The sequence below is a fragment of the Cetorhinus maximus genome, chromosome 25 (genome assembly GCF_964194155.1).
Source record: "Cetorhinus maximus chromosome 25, sCetMax3.hap1.1, whole genome shotgun sequence".
NCBI classification, from domain to species: domain Eukaryota; kingdom Metazoa; phylum Chordata; class Chondrichthyes; order Lamniformes; family Cetorhinidae; genus Cetorhinus; species Cetorhinus maximus.
In genome coordinates this window covers 31209382-31233121 of record NC_135903.1, presented here as the reverse complement: position 1 = coordinate 31233121, position 23740 = coordinate 31209382, and the positions used below count along the sequence as shown (strand labels likewise).

The 23740-nt window shown below is 40.0% G+C and overlaps 1 protein-coding gene across 2 annotated transcripts in view; it reads right to left on the bottom strand.

The window, feature by feature from the left end:
- Positions 1–23740, bottom strand: part of LOC144668011 (breast cancer type 1 susceptibility protein homolog) — a 65763-nt gene that overhangs the window by 30694 nt on the left and 11329 nt on the right. Inside the window, exons 2-10 of one of the 2 annotated variants that reach the window (XM_078529719.1) lie at positions 23355–23460; positions 22418–22471; positions 20069–20146; positions 18357–18445; positions 14773–14912; positions 10441–10540; positions 9820–9868; positions 7873–8021; positions 279–3908 (exon numbers count right to left, since the gene is read on the bottom strand). In XM_078529719.1, coding sequence (XP_078385845.1) covers positions 279–3908; positions 7873–8021; positions 9820–9868; positions 10441–10540; positions 14773–14912; positions 18357–18445; positions 20069–20146; positions 22418–22471; positions 23355–23434 — 4369 coding nt within the window. In that variant the 5' untranslated portion in view covers positions 23435–23460. The remainder of the gene's footprint in view (positions 1–278; positions 3909–7872; positions 8022–9819; positions 9869–10440; positions 10541–14772; positions 14913–18356; positions 18446–20068; positions 20147–22417; positions 22472–23354; positions 23461–23740) is intronic. The other variant, XM_078529720.1, reaches the window with a different exon arrangement.

The window sequence follows — 23740 nt, the reverse complement described above, 5'->3', positions numbered from 1 at the left end:
TAAATTTTCTTGAATGGTTATATTGAGGGAAAAAAAATATAAACCACTGTTTGATACAATGATAATTCAAAGTTGGACATTTATATTTCTTTGAAAATCAGCTTCAACATCTGGTCACCAGAAATGTTTGCCTAAAAAAATCTTTCAAATTTCCCAGTCAGCAGGTAAACCACCAATAGAACTTTGACTGCCCCATGTCTAAACATTAAATTGAATTCTGTGGGTCAAGTCACATTCCAAGCATGAAAGTTTCCCAAAATGGCCATTAACTACCATACCAAAAAACTGTGGCTGCACATGTGGAGCATCCCAAACTTCTTCAACTTTGCAGTCATTTTTTTCATCCTGGCTCTTTGATTCGGTTACACTTAAAGCGTTTATTTGTTTGTGAGTCTTACTGCTCGCTTTTGGTTGGGGACTGGCATCAGGGGACGAACCATCAGAATGAGAAGAGAATAAGTCAGGAGATTCCCCAGATTCTTGGCTTGGGGAAAGGCATTCATTTTTGGGAGAGCCTTCACCATCTACATTTTCTTCCAATTTATTTACTTCAGTACAAAAAGTCTTTATAACTTCTGTGTTGCTGTTTGGCAATGAAAAGGGTAGTACTAGTGAGCCCTTTGAAGACAGATGTGTTGCACTTAAGGGACTTTGCGACACAGATGGAGCATTTGACTCCAATCTGTTGAATCCAAAAATCTGAAAACAAGGTAGCTCTTCATCGCTTGTTTCAGATTCTGAAGTCGACAGTTTAACTGGCCGCTTCCTCCGACGCCGAACCTGGTCTCGTGTCGAAGATTTCTGAGAGTTTCTCTTCTTCAGTTTCTTTGTCGCTGTTTCATATTGCTTCAGTCGGTCTTTCTGACATTTACTTTGTATTTCATCCATGCTTTTATTTATGCTTTCTTCAGCACTGTCTAGCAGCCCATCAGGAGTTACGGAAGACACCAGTGAATTTTGTAGACATTTGTTCTCACCAGTTTTATATCCTGCAACAATGCTTTCTTGTGCATTGGTAAACATAGACTGAGAGTGGCATCTTGCAACATCAGTTAATTTAACTAATTCACTTTCTGTAGTGCTTTCTACAGCCATAGGAATATTTTGAAGTGATTCACAATTTTTAGAAGACTCTCTCTCTTTTAACAATTTATTTGATTTATTTTCTTGATAACTATCTTTCTCATTTGCTTCTTGAACAAGCAGATCTCTAGTTGAAAACAATAATTCAGACTCTGGGTGGGCATTGGAATCAAGTTGTGTACTTAAGCCACCTTGCTGAATATCTTGGCTGACAGCTACTTCTAAGGCTCTGTCTTCAACTGCGTTTGTGGTTTTTTTATGACAAGAATTGTTGTGTGCGTTGCTCTTAAAGTGCTCACTGACTGTGACTTGGCTTGATCTATCAGAATCAAATATTTCTTTCTCTATATTAACCAGTGAACTACTGCTATCTGAGCTTTTTATTCTCAGCAAGCTGGTGCTCCTTTTTCCCTTCGACCTGCTACTTGAGAGAGGCACCACCTCCTGGATATGCTGTGGAAATACAGGAGGAAGAGGCGACCCAAGGGTTGAAGTTGTTGGAGGCACAATTTCAACAGAATCACGATCTTCCCTGCTCAATAGCTGCAGTACACTATCCAACTCAGATGTGCACTGTTTACTTTTGACGCCACTGGCAACCTCGGCTTTTTTGATTGGAGAATCAGTTTTATCCAAATTAACTTTTCCAGTATCCTGATTTGTAGCAGCATTTCCATCGTAATCTCTGTTCACTGCATTTCCCCTATTGATCCCCTTTGATTTACAAGTGGCCTCAGCATCAATACATTTGGAAACTGGAGCTGTTGCGCATTCATCTTCTACAGACTGACGCTCTAGTCCTGGCATAAGAATGAATGATTTTCGTTTTGATAATTTGAATGACTTTAGAAGCTTCTCAGTATCCACTTCACTGTCATCAGTCACCTCCTTTGATCTTGTCTGTTGTTTGATAGCTACGTCCTCACTGCTGTTCTCTTCACTGTTTACAGTTCCTACTCTGGAATGACTCACAGTCAAACATGTAATATTATTCGGGTTCACTTCATCTTTACTGGTACAACTGGAATGTACTTGTGGGTCACTGTGTTTTTCCCCAGGAACAGGATGTAGTAACATGCTGGCGGCTTGTGAACCTGAATCTTCCGAGTGTGTGACAGATGCTGCTATGAAGGAAGAATGATCAGACCACATTGGACATTCAGCTAGCACAGTAACATTGCCAGTTTCTGCTGCTTTATCGCAGTCCCTTAATTGATGCACATTCTCTGATAATCTTAGCGCATCACTGTCTTCGAGCTCCTCTGCCGTAGAGTTCCCAAGTGATCCATGAGAAGCTACATAATCTTGCTTTGAATAGCTATCATTAGGTAACTGTTCATTACAGGCGTGAACTATAATATCCTGCATTGGGAGACTCTCAGTTTCTACACATACCGTTCTTGCATCAGTAATTTCCTCACTAGGCTCTGCTACGGGGTCATTGCCTGCACCAGGTGCAAGGAGTGTATGCAACCTGGTGAATTTAGATTTCTTCCCTTTATTTTTGTCCTGCAAGATCAACTCTTCATCCAGCAGCTTCAATCTATTACTTCTTCTGGTCGCCCTCAGTTCTGGTTCGGCCTTCGTTGGTTCTTCGCTACTGGGGAAGCTATCAATCTTGTTCTCATTCATGTCAACTGGGTTGCTTCTCGGACTTCCATCAGCTCTTACAAGCTGATTGACTAGCTGCAAAGGTTTGGCTCTTTTTCTTGTCTGTTTTATTGTTGACTTTTTTCCTTTTTTCCCCAAACCTTTGTTAATTTTTTTCTTGCTTTCAGCATCAGTCTTGCCTAACTCCAAGTCTGGCTGCTGTACAATTTGCTCAGAGTCTTCACCACAAACTACTAGTTTATCATTTTGTTTAATATCAGATGGCTCACCTTGTATTTCTTTACTTGTCTCAGTTCCAATGTTATTAGATACAGGAACATTCTCCTTGGGGTCTATTTGTTTTTTTCCATTCTGAACACCATCGCCATAGTTACCCTCATCATTGACAGACCTCTTTATAAAGTCTTCAGGATCTAGTCCATTGCTTTTTCTTTTCCCTTTTTCAGTTTTATTCCAACTGATGTCAAAGACACCTTCTCTGCGAGATGTCAAGTCATCACTTTTACTGTCAGAATTAAAACTCCAATTTACTGGAGCACTTTTTCTCTTATCTCTCTTATATGTTTTCCCAAAGATTTTGTTTTTAACATCAGCTGCAGTTACTGTTACTACACTTTTTTCTTTTAAAGGCGAGATTAGGCCATATTTAACTTTTTCAGTATCTTCTGAACCAGAAGCTTCTCCACCAGAGGCAGGGCTCTCTCCTTCTAAGGAATCTGACTCCATTTTCTGGTCATGTGGATTAGATTCAACACCAACAGCTCTCACCTCATCAACATTAATTTTGGATAACCATTCACTGACTTTCTTGATAATTCGCTGGCTTTTTCTTTTGGACACTTTTAGAACTGGTTGGCTTACAGTTCTCTGAATGTCAGTTTCATCTTCAACCATTAAAGTAGAATCTTTAGGGTTCAGCTCTTCACATTTAATCAATTGATCCACAACTTTTTCAAACGCACTTTTTTCTGAAAGAGGCGTTGCACTGTCAGTGAAAAGTTCGTTTCCGTTAATGCAGTTTTGCTTATTCACCCATTCTGCAGCAACTTGCGAGGAGCTCTCATTTGCAAAGATCTTGCCAGGTGCCTCTGGGCTACAGAAATTACTTTCAGATTTGTTCTCAGTCATTTGTTTTTGCTCTGTTTCAGATTCAGTTGCACAGGAATAATCACCAGCATCCGTGTTTGCAGTATCTTCTGACACTTCATTATCATCTACAAATTAAACATGTTTTCAGTCAATAATTTAGGATTAGTTTTGATTGGTAAATTAGTCTTTTTTTTCATTTCTCACTTTGCTAGTGTAAATATTCTTATGGAGCTTTAAAGCTGAATTTAAATTCAAAACCTTGGACAGCAACTTTCTCTCTCTCCCCATGAAAAATTTCTAAGTAATCTGCCAATTCGCTTTTTGGTGAAAGCAATCTATGTTCAGTGCACAACAAAAAGATCACTGTTTTCATATGATCACACAAATTAAGAAGCTGTATGTCAGAAAGATTATTCCCCTTGAAATGGAAAAATCTGATATACAATACTAGCAATTAACAATTTATTGTGAATATCCAATATCATCCCTGGATCATGCAGTTAAGTGAGTCAATATAATCATATAGTTCCTGTTCCTCATACTGACCCACCAACCATCAAGTCAGGAGGGGAGAACAACCAGCCTTACAACATCTCTAAGAATGGGAACAACAATTCTTGGAAAAAAAGCATTCTTGACCAAAGTAAATGGATCAGTCATATGGCAAAAAGAAGTCAGCGACATAATGATGTTTAATGCATTATCTAAACTCATTTCCCCTCAATTCATGGCCAATCCGTCAACCTTGCTGTTCCTTGTGGTCTCCCTCAACAGAAGCAACCATTTTGGTTCACTTCCCCCTCTCCTTTATCAACGCCATCCCCTAAACCTCATCATCTGCCTCTAGGGAAAATACTATTCTTCAGTTACCCTCACTAAATCACTTTCGAACTCAGAATTCTTTCTGCTCCTGTTGGCGTGCTCAACTGGTCCCTCACCTCTGCTTTAAATTCCCTTGTTCTAAACACTCTGTCAGAGTCCCCATCTTTTTCCCTTCAGGTTCATGAATGGAGGACATCTGACAACTGGTCTAGTCATTCATTCAATATTAGAGTTGGCTAAACTATGTTAAGCACTGCTGTCTCTTATTATCCTCTGTCAAATCATTCTAGTAATTCAGGCATTCTGCGAACGTTCCACACTAATTTCTGCTTACCCATGGCCCCCATTCTCACTGATCTACAATGCCTTTGTGTGCTTCAACCCAAAGAATATAAAATCTTTACATATTCTTTGAATTTTTTTCATGGATCTGTCTCAAACTACTTCTTTAAGCTTGTCCAGTCTTACATCTGCTGGTGAACTATTCGATTCTCAATTTAGTCTTTTGTACATTCCTCCTCCTCCTTTCACATTACCCTGTCATTGGGTCAACTTTTCAGTCACCTCAGCCCTAATCTCTGCATTGCCACATGAACCTTTTGCCTCTCCTCTTACACCTTAAAAAAAAACCTGGATTACAAGGAAATGGCAGGATGGGGTGATAGTGGGAGAAGTGACATGAGAACAAGATTTAAATATGAAAATGAATTCCTGGAAAGCAAAATTGGAATCCCTACATGAAATATATCTTAGCTAGTCTGAAGTAAATTCTGCAATGAGCATGCTTAAGCCATCACACATTATGTTGGGCCAAGATTATGCTGAGTGACCTTTAACTACAAGACATAAGCATACTTTTTTGGGATAAGCAGGTGTCTCGGATTCTTAGGAATTCAAGGAGAATGAGTTTGAAAAATAGGTGATAAGACGATAAATCAAAGATTAAGATCTTTCATATATTCATCGGTGCTATACTATAACCTTTTGTACTGCTATGCAGTTGATTTCAATTAAATTAATTAAATTCAGATTCAGACTATCCACATGAATGAACAAAGAAAACCTGATCAACTAGCTTTGAAGCCCACTTCTTTAAGACAAAAAAAAGTCCAATTTACACGATTCATCTTCCAACAAAGGAATTGAATAATGTCCTTTAAAACATACAATAAAGAAATTATGTCTGTAAATTTTCACACCAGGACCTTCAAGAATAATGGAACAATATCTCCAGGAAAATCAATTCCACATGATTTAGAAACCAAATGGTGCCAGGCACTTCTGTTCTGTGCAATATTGATCAGAATAAGATGATCAAAGAAACATTGTAATCTACATAACTACCTACTTTCTACTGATGCCAGCAGTGCAGAGGCCATCAAACTGCAAAGGCTAATTGAGCAGTCAGGTTTGCCTTACTTAAATCAATTTCCTCCAACTCTTTTTCAAACATGTGCTGTTTTATCAGTAATTGTTTTAGCCAAGAGATTACAATGGGTGAAGCCAGGACGATTGTAAATTTCAAAGGTTTGAGAACAAGTACTATCTTGCCCAGAAAGAAAAATAAAGATTGATAAGTAGGGATAAGGGCTAGCAGGGGAATGATGAAGGAATGGTAGATGGCATGAGCAGAGCAGCAAAACACATTCAGAGAGAGAGAAGCCATTAAAAACAGCGTGGGAACTCCCGGCAGTGACAGGGCAGCAAAGCACAACAGGAGAAAGGTGACAGGCTGGTATATACCGCAAAGTGACATCACAAGACAAGGAGTCGCATGGGGTGAGTGTACTGCTATGCATTTAATTTTAATTAAATTATCATATAGTTACAACCAGTATTCAAGTAATCATTCATATCTAGGGATAAAGTTAAAATTAAATAAGAGAGGGATAGCAACATTAAAAGGTTCTGAATTTTTCAGTAAATTAAAATCTGAGGAACATGGGTAATAGCTAAGCTAAGCATTTATAATAACCTCCCTATAAAATAAAGTGATACTAGGACAAGGGAGTAAGCTGATTGATGAGTAGCCAATAAATCTTTATTTATTCAGATCTTAAACTTAAGTCAGCTAATAGCCTAATAAATTGAGGGGCATCTAAGTTTTCATCACTTAAGGGGGTTGGAGGGGAATTTCCCATTTTTTGTACCTAATTGGTCATGAGCTTTTAATCTGGTTTTGTGTCTCTCCTTGGAGATTACCTGGTCCTGCATCAGTGGGGAGCATATATATCGGGGTGGCCAAACCGCGGCTTGTGAGCCACTTGCAGCTCTTTTATAGATAAAGTGCGGCTGCCTGCTTTTACAGTCAAAGTAGGGCGGTTGTTAAACAGAAGATTAATCCGGATCATTCTGAAGAATCGGCCAAGGCCTTGGCTCGGCATGGGGAGCCACCGCATCCACTGGCCCAACTCTAACCTGACTAGTTTAGCCCAGTTTCTGTGATTTGATGATGCAGAGGCCATACTCCCAGTAGCTGCTGCTCCCACATCCAGCCTGCAGAATGCCTTCCTGCGCTGGATTATCTGTCTGCTCCCTTGCCTGCAGGAAGTCGAGGCTGCCGGACTGGGGTGAGAGCAGGTCTGGGGGAGGCCTGTAGAGCAGCCGAGGTTGGGATGTCGGGGGGGGCAGGTGGGCGTGGCGCTGAGAATTGGGACCTAGGATTTGGGCCCTGGCAGCTGCTTTTCTCCACTCCAGCACTTCTACATCCAGGCAAGGTGGAGAAATCCAGATTTGGAGGTGGAGGTAGGAGGAAGGGATGAGTGAGTGGGGCTGAATGTGGAGGGAGGGCATGAGTGAGGGCTAAGTGAGGACGGGGGGGGACACATAAAAGTGTGCGCAATAGTAATAAAATTAAATGTGTCTATGAAGGTCATCTGTGTCTTGTGGCTTTCAAAAGTTTGGGGATTATCATTGTGGCTGTAGAGTTCAGAAAGTTTGGCCACCTGTGATATACATTGTGGTGCACGAGATATCACAAGGGCAGGTTGGAAAGGCCAGTGGGTGTTTGGAGGAGACTACCCAATGGATGGCAATATAAGAAAACAAGTGTGTTAAATGAAAAGCAGAGAAAAGAAACTATTCAGCTAACAGTTATTTTGATTTCTATTCCCAAAACACACATGCAACAGTTTTAAGTTTCTTGAATTCAATATTTTATAAAGCAACAAGTGTAGGGTCATTATGGCAGAAAATATCTAGCTCTTCGTGAGAAGAAACGTGAGGAACTTGAAAGTCTGGAATTTTGGCAATCAAACATAGCCGTACCCATTTCTGATGAAAACAGTCCCTCCATTGCTGGTTTCGATAATTTTGATTTCTTTCCCTCACAGGGTTTCTCATCATTGTCACATCGAACAATTTTCTCTTTTTGAGAAGTAGCTTTCTTATTCACTGGTTTTTGATGCAGTGTTGACCTATAGAAGCAAACAAAACATCAACTATGGAGTTCAAACTTCAGTGAATTAATTATTGGTATGACAATTGTTCATTCAAAATAAAAAAGTGGAGCTAGGGTTTTAAAAAAGAAAATTATTCATGGATGTCAAAAACAATGTATGAGGTGAAGGAGTTAATTAAATAAGATGCCAAGCGACCTGGATCAGGATGACTAATCAGTACTAGCAGCAGTGGGGAAGCACATCTGTTATCGACCAGCTGTAACATCAGGTTTTCCACCTGTGGTTTCACATAGTGGGAGGTGCGAAGAAGAAGATGCCAGATGAATGATTTTTATTTCTTTAATAAAAAAAACAAAGTGCTGGAAAAAGTCAACAGGTCTGGCTGCATCTGTGGATAGAGAAACCGAGTTAACGTTTCGAGTCCAATATGAGTCTTTTACGGAACCTGCTGAGTTTCACCAGCATTTTCTATTTTTATTTCAGATCTCCAGCATCCGCAGTATTTCGCTTTTATTTTGACTTTTATTTATTTTCGTGCTGCCCATTTTTCTGAGCAACTGAGGTACTTATAGGCCTGGAGGTGTGGCCAGTGGGGAAGCAATGGCACTCGCTGCTGACCTCAATGAAAGCCACACAGAAAGATCTATTAATCTCATCAACAAGAACTTTACCACTCTTGCGTGCAGTAGATTGCAATGGGCCTTCCCAGTGCGGAGCTGTACCAATGTCATCATGCTGTCCAAAACAGTCCAAGTCATTATTAAGTCAACATTAAAGAATTTTCACAGACAACCAACCAAGGAAATGAAAAGCACTAAAGTCCAAACACTTTTTGTTAAAAATAATTACAGGGAGTAAAATAAAAGATTAGGACATAAACATAGGGTGAAGGTAGAAGCTGAAATATTCTGAAAAAATATTTTAATATTTAAAAGTTTAGTTTAAAAAATGTTGTAATTAAATCATAATGGAGATATTTATGAATGGAGAACTATTTTTGCAGGGCCAGATCTATTGCTCAACAATAGTTATTGCTCACATCGCTGCTAAAAACCCAATAACACCTAATTGAACAAGGTGTAACTTTTTATGGGGCTTCTAAAAGCAATGAGGGCGCTGAAAAGGACAAGTTCTTGCCACATCAACTAACTTGAGTGACTGTTGGCTCAGGAGTTGTGGGGGCACAGCGCAGCCTGTGGCAGAAGTCAGTGGCAGGCTGCAGTTCTAGGATTTCCATGTTAAATTGCCCATGTGCGACATCCTGAAATTGCGGTCAGTCTCAGGGTGAGAATGCCGCTGAATGCTGTTCGCTGACAGCACAGCCTTCACCCCACCCCAACCCCGTAAAATCTGGGCCATTGTTCAAATACGCACTTGCTTGGGAATTCATAAAAACATGCTGGTAAATATCAGTTACTTCAAAGGGGTACCCAACCAAACTTTAAAAATTTACAAGCGACATTCAAAAGCACAAAAATCCTAGTGGATGACAAATAAATGAAACCCTATCCTTGCCATTGTAGCTGATATAAAATCTTGCTGCAGTGATTGAAAAAACTATATAACATGGCAAGTCAAGCACCATGCCCAACATCAATAATTTGTCCAAACAATATTAGTTATTACAGATAAAATCATTATTTTGTTTTTTTTCCTCCATGTATCCAGGTGTATTTTAAGACTGATCACCTACTTTCACATTCCCACAGTACGTAAAAAGATATAACAGCATTTGAGAAACATTTCATAATGCAATTAGTCTTGTTAGCTCCATACAGGATATGTTGCTCCTGATCTGTGCAGCTTCACTTACTTCACATTAACATGTGTTTTGAACAAAGGCTCCTCAGAAGAGTCCGAATCTGTAATACAGAAGACAAACTTTAAACTATTGTACGTTGACCAAATATCAGCTGTCACTCAAGCGGTAGCATTCTCACCTCATGGGTTTAAGCTTCATTCTAGAAATTTCAGCACAAAATCTAGGCTGGTAATGCTGCATTGCCAGAGGGTCATTTTTTGTACAAGATATTAAATTGCATCCTCATCCACTGTAAAGAGCCCAGGGCCATATCCAAAGACATGCAAGAGAGTTCTCCCAGTGCCCTGGTCAGGATCTATTCTTCAACCAACACCATAAAAAAGATTGCCAGGTCATTTATTTTCAATGAAAGATTCATCAGTGCTCGCCAATTATTCGATAAAACAACGCAGCATTCCTTTACAGGCAAGAGATGTAAGCAGAGTTGGACAGAACTCTCCCTCTGGCCAAACAACAGCACTGCCAGTGACGAAGAGGCAGCTGAGGTCTGTGGCAGACATTCTTTCCCTCCTGGGTTTAGCTGGGAGAGGTGGGGGGGTACTAGGTCCAGAGAAGTACAAAAAAACCACATACAAAGATCATCCCTTCATACGAGGCGCTTAAAATTCTCACCAATCCCAACGCAGACTGGAGTGCCCTCTATTTTCTGCCTTTTAATTCTTGAGGAAACCCTTCTTACAAATTCAGTCAAAGGAGGGTCAGCGTCCGCCTTCTGTACAAGAAAACAAAAAGTTATTTCAGAATTTTAGCTATACAATATAATTAAGAAGTTATGTAATATATGGTTATTTTCTGATAAACAATCATAATGATGATAAAACTGCTGTGATTACGTCACAATTATCAATATTTCAGTGTAAATGCCATGTATGAAGCCCAATGGGTGATGTTTGGCACAATATCTGCCACAGCCAAACAACGTCACTTTAGAAGTCCAAAAATAAAGAATACACATAAAAACATATGGGAGCGACTGCAAGGCTGTGGTCTCAATTCAGTCTTCAGAAGACTGTTATACAAATTGTTTGAAACATCATCAGAATCTCACAATGAAACTACTGCTGTGTGCATATCTTTACATAGCATAATGTTAACATTTGAAAACTTTTCAAAAAAAAGTTAACATTAAGCTGCATAAATAAACTCTCAGCTGAAATCTCATTGTGAAATCTGAGGTGTGATTAGTTGGCAATCAAAATTTTCAGTTTCTAACTACCCTCCAGCCCGTCAAAAACAAGAGGTCAGCTAGCTGTATAAAAAAAACAAAACTCCTTTCCCTCGTCAGCTAATCCACCCCACATTCGGAGGATACAAGCAAGTTAAGAATTCACAGAAATGGGAAGGGGAAGGGAAAAAAAAGTGAAGAGCAATGGCCCTGAAATAACTGGAAAAAAAATATCAGCAAGGTCACAGCACCCCCCCCTATTATTACCTAAGTAAAAAAACTCAGCCATTTGTGAGAAGGGAGATATACGCCATGAGCTGTGAAGAGCCACGAATCACTGGACAAATTGCACTTTTTCGTCACCAACCTCCCCCACGAAGGTTACGGCATCGCTGGATTTGCACCGTAAATATGAATGAATCTCATCACAGCCAGCTAGGGCAGGAATTTCATGCTGTAATGATTCCATTAATGACATGATTTACAGTCCTGACAGAAAACTAATAAACCTGTTAAGGTCTCACTTCAGCTCGGTGCTAATTTGCTCCAAGAAGTTTCTTTTAAACTATTTTTCTTCGTCCTTTGTCCACTCTTTGTTTCTCTCTCTGTATCTAATTGACTCTAAATCACCCCATTTCCCTCTCCTTCACTTGCACAGTTTCTCTCTCTATCCTTAAATTTCATTACTTAAGGAGAAAGGCCTTTGTGTCTAACGTTCAAGACGTCTTAGACCCCCCCCACTGTTGACCAGTGCCCCAAAATTAGCAAATCGCTTTTCCAGCAACAAGCAACACAAAAATATTACCCCGAATAGAAAGGGAAAAAAAATCCAATTCACAATGTTAGAAACATAGAAAATAGGAGTAGGCCATTCGGCCCTTCGAGCCTGCTCCGCCATTCCATGTGATCATGGCTGATCCTCCAACTCAACGGCGTACTCCCGTTCTCACCTCATACCCCTTGCCGCCTTTAGTGTCTAGAAACCTCTCTTATTTCCTTCCTAAATATATTCAATGATTTGCCCTCCACAACCCTCTGTGATAGAGAATTCCACATGTTCAGCACCCTCTGAGTGAAGAAGCTTCTCCTCATCTCAGTCCTAAATGGCCCACCTGATTCTGTGACCCTTGTTCTAGACAATGCCCCTCCCCAGCCAGGGGAGACATCATCCGTGTCAGAATTTTATACATTTCAATGAGATTCCCACTCATTCTTCTAAACACCAGTAAATACAGGCCTAGTCGGCTCAAATTCTCCTCATGTGACAATCCTGCCATCTGAGGAATCACTCTGGTGAGCCTTCACTGCACTCCCTCTATGGCAAGTATATATCCTTTCTCAGGTAAGGAGACCAGAACTACACACAATACTCCAGGTGTGGTCTCACCAAGGCCCTGTACAGCTGATTAAGACATCTCTGCTCCTGTATTTAAGTCCTCTCGCAATGAAGGCCAACATACCATTTGCTTTCTTAACTGCTAGCTGCACCTGCATGCTTGCTTTCAGCGACTGGTGTACAAGGACACCCAGATCCCTTTGTACATCAACGCTTTCCAATCTATCACCATTTAAATAATACCCTGCCATTCTGTTTTTCCTACCGAAGTGGGTAACTTCACACTTTCCCACGTCATACTGCATCTGCCATGTATTTGCCCAGTCACTCAACTTGTCTAAATCACCTTGAAGCCTCTTTACATCCTACACACCACTCACATTCTCACCTAGTTGTGTCGTCAGCAAACTTGGAAATATTACATTTGGTTCCCTCATCCAAATCATTGATATATATTGAGAATAGTTGGGGCCCAAGCACTGATCCCTGTGCTACCCCACTAGTCACAGCCTGCCTCTCTGAAAAGACCCATTTATTCCTACTCTGTTTCCTGCCTGCTAACCAATTCTCAATCCATGCAAATATATCACCCTCTATCCCATGTGCTTTAATTTTGCACACGAACTCTTATTTGGGACTTTATCAAAAGCTTTCTGAAAATCCAAATACGCCACATTCACTGGTTCTCCTTTATCTATTCTGCTAGTTACGACCTCAAAAAACTCCCTTAGGTTTGTCAAACATGATTTCCCTTTTATAAATCCATGTTGACTTTGTCTAATCCCATTGATATTTTCTAAGTGTCCTGTTATCACATCCTTTATAATAGACTCTGGCATTTTCCCTACTAGTGATGTTAGGCTAATCAGTCTGTAATTCCCTGTTTTCTCCCTCCCTCCTTTTTTAAATAGTGGGGTTACATTTGCCACCCTCCAATCTGTCGCGCCTATTCCAGAATCTACAGAATTTTGCAAGATGACAACCAACGTATTCACTATTTCCATAGCCACCTCCTTTACTATCCTGGGATGTAGATTATCGGGCCCTGGGGATTTACCGGCTTTCAGTCCCATTAATTTCTCCAGTACTTTTTTTTACTAATACTAATTTCCTTCAATTCGTCTTCCTCATTAGACCATTGGTTCCCTAGTATTTCTGAGAAGTTATTTGTGTCTTCTTCCGAGAAGACAGGACTGAAGTAGTTGTTTAATTGCTCTATTTCTTTGTTCTCCATTATAAATTCTCCCGTCGCAGACTATAAGGGACCTACATTGTCTTCAATAATCTTTTTCTTTTTACATACTTACAGAAGCTTTAACAATCCACTTTTATGTTCCTTGCATGTTTACTCTCGTACTCTATTTTTTCCCTCTTGATCAATCTCTTGGTCCTCCTTTGCTGAATTCTAAACTGCTCCCAATCCTCAGCTTGCTACTTTTTTTTTAGCACTTTGTATGACTCCTCTTTGGATCTCATACTAGCCCTAATTTCTTTTGTTAGCTATGGTTGGGCCACTTTTCCTGTTGTGTTTTTGTGCCAGAAAGGAATGTGTAACTGTTGCAATGCAGAGATTCATTCCTTAAATATTAGCCATTGCCTATCCACCATCATGCCTTTTAATGAATTTCTCTAATCAATCGTAACCAACTCACCCATCATACCTTCATAGTTTAGGATAGCCTGTTCCCTAGTTGGTTCCTCGACGTACTGGTCTTTAAAAAAAACCATCTCGTACACACTCCAGGAATTCATCTGCCACAGTATTCTTGTTAATTTGGTTTACCCAGCCTATATTCAGATTTACTGTAGCACCCTCGTTACATGCATCTCTAATAACCTGTTTAATGCCACTCCCCACCTTACCACTATTGTTTGGAGGCCAATAGACAATTCCCACCAATGTTTTCAGCCCCTTGTTGCTTCTCAGCTCCACCCGGACTGATTCCACATCTCGATTTTCTGAGCCAATAACCTGTCCAGTGATGCACTGTCATCTTTTGCCAACAACACCACCCCATCTCCCTTTCCTTTTTGCCTGTCCTTCCTAAATATTGAATACCTTTGGATATTCAGTTCCCAGCCTTGGACACCCTGCAGCCATGTCTCTGTAATTGCAATATCATACCCGTTTACATCTATTTGCGCTGTTAATTTTTCTACCTTATGCGAATGCTCCATGCATTCAGATAGTGCCTTTAGACTTGTCTTTTGAACATTTTTACACATTTTTTGTACAATGGCCGTATTTGCTGCTAGCCCTCGTTTCCTCTGCCTTTCACTTTTGCTTTTTACTTTTCTATCTTTCATTCCTATCTTTGTTTCCCTCTCTTGTGTCTCCCACTCAGTTTCCCATTCACTTTCCGCTCTAGCTCACTGCAAGATGCACTGCTCCAGCAATTTGAGCCAATACAACTATAAGGCATTAAAGAAATTATTGCAGTACCAAAGTGCGATTTTTGGAGATTCCAGTAGCTATGACATTCTGTGGTGTATTGTTACTCCAAGTATGGCTATCATCTTGCCATAACTGTCTGTAAGCATTGATCTCAGCTGGAGTCCTTTTTGGTGTGTTGCCTATGGAGACTGTTTAAAAAGGTGCAAGAACATTAAAAAAATCCAAACATTTCATCTATTATTTACATACGTTAACACATGCACTAATTTGAACAGATTGCTTTTTAATAGCTTTTGTTCCATGCAAAAAATCCTGTAAGCGTCCAAAAGAGTGCACACTATTTCTAGTCTTCCCTTTATTGTTTCAAAGAGGAGTGACTTAAGTGATTTTTAAATGCATTATTCAAGATCAGCTAGTAAAACATTGATTTAAAACCTTGATTTAAACAACATCCAACCATAAAACATAAAGAAGAGACATTCAATCAATCTAAACAGCAATGAAGGGCTCATCATTGTCATCTAAAGTTTGAAGTCGAAAGTGTAAAATTTGGGGCCGTAACTTCCGAGCTCCAAGGCAATTTATCTGGAGGGTGCCCCAAAGATACCCCGCGGAATTCCCCCCCACCTTCAACGTTCACAGATAAGGATTGCACTGCAGTTGCCCAAGTGCAAACTTCCAGTGGTCAACTGCCCTGCATTGGGAAGCATTTGAAAATGCGATTTAAACTGCAAACGTTGGATGGTTCCGACTGCGTTATATCAAAAGTTACCCAGAAAAGGTTCGAAGAATTAAAACCACTTCTAGCTTCTGGGTAACCATTGTACACACCCACAGGACTCCCCCCAACCCCGATGACCCCCCAGGGGACCACCCCCACCAAACAGGACTACCACCCAACCCCCCCCACTGCTTGAGCACCCCCCACCACCCCAACTGTTTGACCTCCTCCTCCTCCTCTCCCCGGCTGTCCAAATCCCCTCACTGCCCCCCAACTGTATGACCTCTTCCTCCGCCCAACTGTCTGTCAATTGACATAAAAGAGGCATGTGAAGTAAAATTTTTAAAGAGCACATTCAAATTGGAACAGTGTTAATTTTAAGTTGGCTGTCTGTTTCATAAATAATCCGTAAAATGAGTTTCAATACCTTAATACATTCCCTCTCAAAGGCTCCAATTCAGACTTCAAAAGGTGCTATAATTAACATATCTTTTGACCGAGTGTGAAAAAAAGCTTGATATTCTATTTAACTAGATGCCAGTTCATTCAAACTTTCTTAATTCGAATCATTTTTAAACACTAACTGTCCATTTTATTGTTATCTATGTTGCTTAATTCAAATTACTGGATGTGCAAAAATAAATTAACTTATTAGTAGAATGTACTGCAGAGTATTAATGACATACAAACTCACAAGTAGGGATAGATACGCATAAAATAATAACCCATAGGATGACAGTTCCTGTATAATCTCATTCAATTCAATTTCTAAATCCCCAATTATCTTTTGGTATGCAACACCAGGTCTTTTCCTCAATGTTTTTGGACTGCCAGACAGGAACAGGCAACATATATTTTCTTGATAATTCAGTTTGCTTTTACTTATCCATGTGCGGGTGCAATGGATTGGAAACATATTGATAAACACCAAAACAGCAAGGCTGACAAAACTGGTACAACAAAATTAGCATGAAATGTGAGGCTTGATTAGGGCAACACAGAGTACAGCTTTGTTAGATAATTGAAAACTTTCTTTCAAACAAGACTACATTGAGTCTTCTATGGTCACATGGATAAATAGGACTGCAAATAATTTATTTTTCAAATTTGCTTCTTCAAATCTGTAGTAAAAGTTTGAGGATTAGGGCACAAGACTAATGAGAATCCTAAAAGTAAGTTAGGTATCTATTAATGCGTTCTTTGCTATTTGTCTGGTAACACATCATGTTTAGGAACAATTATATTCCACAAAGCACTCCATCATCTTGACCTATACTTACAACCTCTATCATTCAGGAACTGTAGCATCTCAATCATAGGGCAGAATTTAGCCCTTGATGGGCGGGCGGGCCCCACCGGCTCGGCAGCGGGTGAGCAGCCGAACTCTGCCGCTGAAATGGGGCCCGCCGCCATTTTGAGTGGGCGGGCCAATTAAAATCTCTTCTAACTTCTGGGTAACTGGCAGAGACCCACACTGACACCACCCACCGCAGGACTCCACCCCCCCCTCCCCCCACAGGACACTCCCACCCGCCCACCTACCCCCAGGGGTCTCAACCCACCAAGGGACTAGACCCCTACCCCCAATGGGAACTTCCCAACTCACGAGATTTTGCCCCCCACCCAACCCCTGGCCAAGCCTGACTCTTAACTCCTCCCCACACATCCCCTTCAAGGCCTGACGCCGCCCTCCCCCCAAACACCACTACCCAAAGCCCCACCCGACCACCCCCCATCCCGCCCAATCCTGGCCACTTACCTTGTCAAAGTCCTTTAAACGTGGCTAGGCCTTTAAATTTACCTGGTTGACGGCAGCTAGTGCAGCTAAGAAAGGGACATGGCTTACTCATCTTCGACTGTACAGCCCTTCGACGCTGGGCCCTGGGGACCTGCTGCACTGCCCGGATCTTGCCCAGCCTGAGTCGGAAGGTCAGGCGAGATATGATCGCCTGGTTTTTAAGATAAGAACTTTCAAGTGGAGTGGCAATCCGACTCGATTGCCATTCCATAGGAAGTTACAGCCTAATGTGTAGTGTTAGACCACAATTTGCCTGTTAAATCACGTGTACCACATATTAACCCTGGATGTTAGAATGTTCAGAAACTGCAGAATCTTGTGGCTTTATTCTCTTAGCAAGAGTCTTGGATCTCAAACTTTGTCTACTAAACAAAAAAATTATTGGTCTCTAAGTGGACCAGACATCGGGGATCTGGTCCAGGATCATAACAAGATGCCCAAACTAAAAATTGTCCCATGGCATAACAGGTATACAGGCCTCAAAATTTCATGAATAGAATGCTGTTTTGACACTCCTGTGATTTACCATGTTTTAATCACATTTTTATTTCTTTGTCAATAACTAAATCTTCCCAATATATAACCAGTGAAAAAGACAAAATTGTTTTCCCAGGACAGACCTTCCTTACATTTAGGGAAAATAAAGAGCAAAATCAAAAATAATTAAAAAAAAATGTGTGGACTCTTTAAAGGAAGATAGTTTCATGAGTACTCTACCCCCATCTACGCACTCAAGCCCAGGACCACTGTACTGATGTAATTTCAAGACAAAACACTAAATAAACACTAAACTTAAAATTTATTAGTGGGGAAAATTAAAATGGGATAACAGCCTGAACTGTGTCAAGCTCCTTTTGTCCACTATTTGAAGGACAGTATTAATCCATTGATTAAAACACATTAAATGTGTTGTTTAGTTTATAAGGTTCGAGGCCATTTAAATTTTTAATAACTTTTCAGCTTTATTCATTTTCTTGCCCATTATTCACGAGCTCATGGCGTGTGTATCCAAGAACTGAAAGCAATCATTCCCTAAAATATACTTTTGGAAAAAAAATATACTTTCTAAATATAGAACGACCTCAAAACAATAAAAGCAGTTTGCATACTTACATTCATAACCTGTATCCAACTCAAAGGCATGGATTGCTTTCATAATACCCTCTGCAAGTTGTTTAAAGCGAGTGCTTTCCTGCAGACTCCTAAAATGCATGGTAATATTCCTTAAGTATTTCAAGATCTATCACAAAAGCTACACATGGCATGATAGAAAGTGACTGTATCTTAGATATCAAGTATAAAATAAACATTACACATTCATCTGCACCAATCACCATCAGCGATAACACATAGCAAGAAAGAGCAACAATAAAAAAAGCATACATGTGAAAACACTCAGCACTGCCTTTATTAAAACTCACTGATCTACCAAAACAGACAAATCTGTGACCCTTAGAGTTTTCTTCAATCCTATTTCTCTCATGTGAACAGTAAGAGGGTTATAAATTTAGCGAAAACTCCAATAAAATTGCCAGCAATATTCAGAATCAGTCTGAAATGTAATTCTATTTATACATTATATATTTGCACTATGCAACATACAGATTTGACTCAATGGCACAATGGATTGTAGCATTGAGCTTCCATCTACAGGTACTGAAATTTTTTCCTGATTTATCTATTATCCATGGGAATATGAGCATCCCTGGCATGGCCATCATTTGCTGCCCATCCCCAATTGCTTGGTGGTGAGCCACCTTCTTGAACAGTTGCAGTCCATGAGCTTAATGGGTTCTCTAATTATTTTGTGTTTGTTACCTGTCTCAATGGTCCAGTATGAACACGGGCACTGTTAAAAGCATATAGAAATTTTGTCCTTGTGGTTTTTGAGTCTCTGAATTATTCATGAGATTTGTTTACCCCTGATATTGAAAACCCAAATTTTAATGCAAAACCACTTGAATAATGTGCATCACCAGTGTTCGAAAATACCTCATTCTACTGAATACGAACTCATGCCCTAAGAACAGTTTGGTATGGGTCTGGAGAAGAAAATAATCAATTTGAAAATATCTTGGGATGTCTGACTAATTAAAGGCACTATATAAATGCAAATTGTTGCTGCTGTTATTGAAAAACAAAATGTAATTAACTCAGAAAAGGGGCCATGATCGTTGAATCTTAAGTGCAGTAGTGCCACAGAGGGATATTGGACGAGCCAGGGTAAGAGTCAGAATCAGTCTGAAATGTAATTCTTGATTGTTTTCATGGGATTTAGGCGTTGCTGGCAAAGTCAGCATCTGTTGCCCATCCCTAACTGCCCTTGAATTTAACATTTCAGAGGGTAGTTAAGAGACAACCACATTGCTGTGGGTTCAGAGTCACATGTAGGCCTGATCAGGTAAGGATGGCAGCTTTCCTTCCCTAAAGGACATTAGTGAACCAGGTGGGTTTTTATAACAATCGATGATGGTTTCACGGTCACCATTACTGAGACTAGCTTTATATTCCAGATTTATTGATTGAACTTAAATTCCACCAGCTGCCATGGTGGGATTTGAACCCATGACCCCAAAGCATTAGCCTGAGCTCCTGGATTCCTAGTCCAGTGACATTACCACCATCTCCCCAAGATTATGGAGCAGCTAACTGTACAGCCAACCTCGGCATGCCTACTTACAGTACAATTTTTACTGCTGCAATCCAAGATATACCAATGCATAAGCCTTCATGCAGATTTCTCTCTTTTCTGGGGAGAGTGTCTTCCAATATGGTACATGAATAACAACAGGAGCAACGCATTATTTACCTTGACACTGACCTACCTCTTGCTCACTGTGTTATTACACAATGGGCACTGTATAGTACTTTTCTTCTTATCAAAAAGCTTCAATATACAGAACCTTCACAAAAGTAGTAAAAGAAAAATGAATAAAGGTTAGCTGGAAAAAAAGTAGCAGCATAAATTCATGTTTTACTAACTGCACTGGATCATTGTTTTTCACTGAAAATTTGGCAATGGAGCATTCATGACAACACAGTCCGCAAATTCTGTTTCACTATCACTTCTTTTCATTGGTACTTGTCGCAGTCAAAATTAAATGTTTTTTTTTAATTTGGTACATATCCAGTGGCATTGCTCTCAAGCAGTTACCTCTGGAGCAAAGTTAGGATTATTGCTGTTAGTTGGAAAAATCAGTTAGCTGCACATATGCTAAGGGGTCAGTTACAGAGGTGTAATTTGTAAGAAATAAATGATACTTTTCTGAATAGGTGTAGAATTCTTACGGAATTGGTAGGCATTGCATAAGGCCACCTTGGCAGAGAAATGTTTTTTCTTCTCTCTCTGGAAAAACACAAGTAGTTCTTAGAAATGTCGAGGTCTCCCAATTCAGGCTTCCAAGTTGACATTCCTAAGTCAACAGGACAATACCTCGTACACTCTTATCTATACAAGTGTCAGGTAAGGGCTAACAAATGACTCAGCACGAGGTAAATTAAAAGGTGATCTCGAGCTGAAATGATGGGTCAAGGGGGAGGGGGGGTGGAGAGGGGCGACTGCCCTAACCTCTCCTCTATTCATTGGTTAGATAATTGGAATAAGTGGTTGGCATAGGGCAAACTACGAGCCCCTGGAAATAAAGTAAATTATTGGGATCTCGGAAGCAGAGGGCAGCCCTGTCTTTTTCAGATGGAAGTTGGACCAGGGAAGATGGAGGAAGACTGTGGGGGGCAGGGGAAGGAGAAAAAATATCCTAATGCTTTGGCTAGAGAGCAGGATGCTGCCGCCACAAGTTCAGGCATCAACACACTCTATGCCATCTGTCCGTTTGCCCTGTGGGATCAGTAAACCATTCTCAACTGTCATGGGTCTATACTTTTCCTATATATTTAGCTGAACTGCCTGTACTGCGTTTTTTGAGACTCCTGAATCTTAAAACTTTTAACTGTTTGTAAATTTCAGGCTTCAGGCGAGCGATTTAAAAAAAAACATTGTTTTACATTTTACATTTAGGAGATGGAAGATTTCTGTAAAATTCCAACAATTTAATGCTTTTTGCAATTAAACGTTAAGGCTAACCTAGCTTTATTCTTTAAGCAGCTATTTCAGTTTACCAACATATGTCATGGTACAGACACTTACATTTTAACATGGAGGTGAAGTATGTGTTAGTAACTCTTCAAAACTCAAGGGTTTTGCACAGATGTACACAGGAACAAAGACTTAAAATTCAGATTTTAATAATGCTGTGAGATTAGATTTAAATAAATGGCACTCAATTCAAAAAAGAGCTGTCAATAAATATTTTCAATGGCTGAACCAGAGTCTCAGCCTCCTTGATTTGGACACTTCACTTAAAACAAAATGAGTCTCAGTATTTTGTTTTAAGTGAAGTGTCCAAATCAAGGAGGATTAGTTTGGAACAGTCAAAAATTAGGTCACATTACTGTTGTGAGGAAATGAGAACAACCATGTGAACATATATATTTATAAAAATGGTAATTAAGAAGTGCCATAATTCATAAGAGAGATTGGGAAAATAATGACTGATCAGCTAAAGGGAATAGCTTCTACTTTAAATACAATTTGTATATATCACTGTTATTTGTTTATCTAACGCTACACACATTAAAAGACTTGCATTTACGTAATGCGTTTCACGACCACAGGATGTCTCAATGCATTTGACAGCGAATTAAGTTCTTTTGAAGTGCAGTCATTGCTGTAATGTGGGAAATGTGGCAGCCAATTTGAACACAGCAAGGTCCTTCAAGCACAGTGTGATAATGACCAGATTATTTGTTTTTGTGATGTTGATTAAGGAATAATTATTGGCCAGGACATCAGGCATAATTCCCCTGCTCTTCTTCAAAATAATGCCATGGAATCTTTCATGTGCATCTGCCTTAGTACTGCAGTGGAGCGTCAACCTTCCAAGTCCTGGAGCGAGACTTGAGCTCAGAACCGTGTGACTCAGAGGAGAGAGTGCTACCAACCGAGTCATGGCTGACTCACTTGGCAGTTAAGGTCTCAGAATTTCTTTACCCCCACCACATCTGCATGAGCAGATTTAGCAAGCAGTAATGCCAGAGGACCAGTAATCTCTTAAATTTTTTTTAAAACCACAAGTAGCAACACTAAGTATCTTCAGAAAAGCGGATATTTTACTTACTGACAGAATTGATGATCACATTTTGTTGAAATTGGTTCTTTCATCAATTCTAAGCTAATACATAAATGAAAGGATTAAATTCATGGAAGCTACACATAACACAGCAAAAGCCAACAACTATTATCACTGAATGGCTACAGCACAGAAGGAAGGTATTTGATTCCCAAGTCTGTGGTCGCTCCCTGTAAGAGTGACCCACCTGCTTCCACTCCCCCAGCTTTTCACTGTAGCCATGGGGCGGGATTTTCCGGCCCCACCCAATGTTGGGATTGTCTGGTCCCGCCCAAAGTCAATGGACTTTTGAAACAAAAACAGCTGGAAAAACTCAGCAGGCCTGATAGCATCTGCGGAGAGGAATACAGTTAACGTTTCGAGTCCGTATGAAATCTATATTTCTTAGTTCTGATGAAGAGTCATACGGACTCGAAATGTTAACTGTATTCCTCTCCGCAGATGCTATCAGGCCTGCTGAGTTTTTCCCGCTATTTTTGTTTCAGATTTCCAGCATCCACAGTATTTTGCTTTTATCAATGGACTTTTGGCTGGGCTGCCGAATCTCCCCCATCATGATGGGGCTGGAAAATGCCGGCCCTGGAAATTCTCTCTCTTTTAGGTGTTTATCCAATTTCCTTTTGAAATCCACAACTGAAAATATTTATGTATTTACAAACCAGTGTAAATGAGCTTATTTGGAGATTAAGCAGCACCAGAATCCAACATGGTTAAGGAGAACAGCACCGCGCCCGTCCATAATTCTTTAAAAACGAGATTTTTTTAAAAATGTGCAATGTACAGGACGTAACCAACTGTTGGTATACTAATATGCTATCCATAACAGCCAATTAGACACAAATTTCTGGAAATTACATTCAGAATGAACAGAACCTCAGATCACATATATTCTTGTACTTCAGAAACAAACAAAATTGTGACTTACCATATTGGACATTCTAAATTCTTCAACATTAATGACAGAACCTTGTGCACACGTTCAATCTCTGACTTACACAAAGACATTTCTGTCTACTTTGGTTTGATGACCTCTGCAAATAAATTTGTACCTTGTTAGAGAAAGAACCAATGGACCTTCTGGGTCTTTTCCCCCAAGATAAAATACGATTATATATAAACTGTAATTAATTGAGCATTATCACAACCTGGAAATTATATGAACCATAGAAACATAGAAAATAGGAGCAGAAGTAGGTAATTCAGCCCTTCAAGCCTGCTCCGCCATTCAATATGATCATGGATGATCCTCTATCTCAACGCCATACTCTTGCGCTCTTCCCAAACCCCTTGACACCTTAGGAGTCTAGGAAT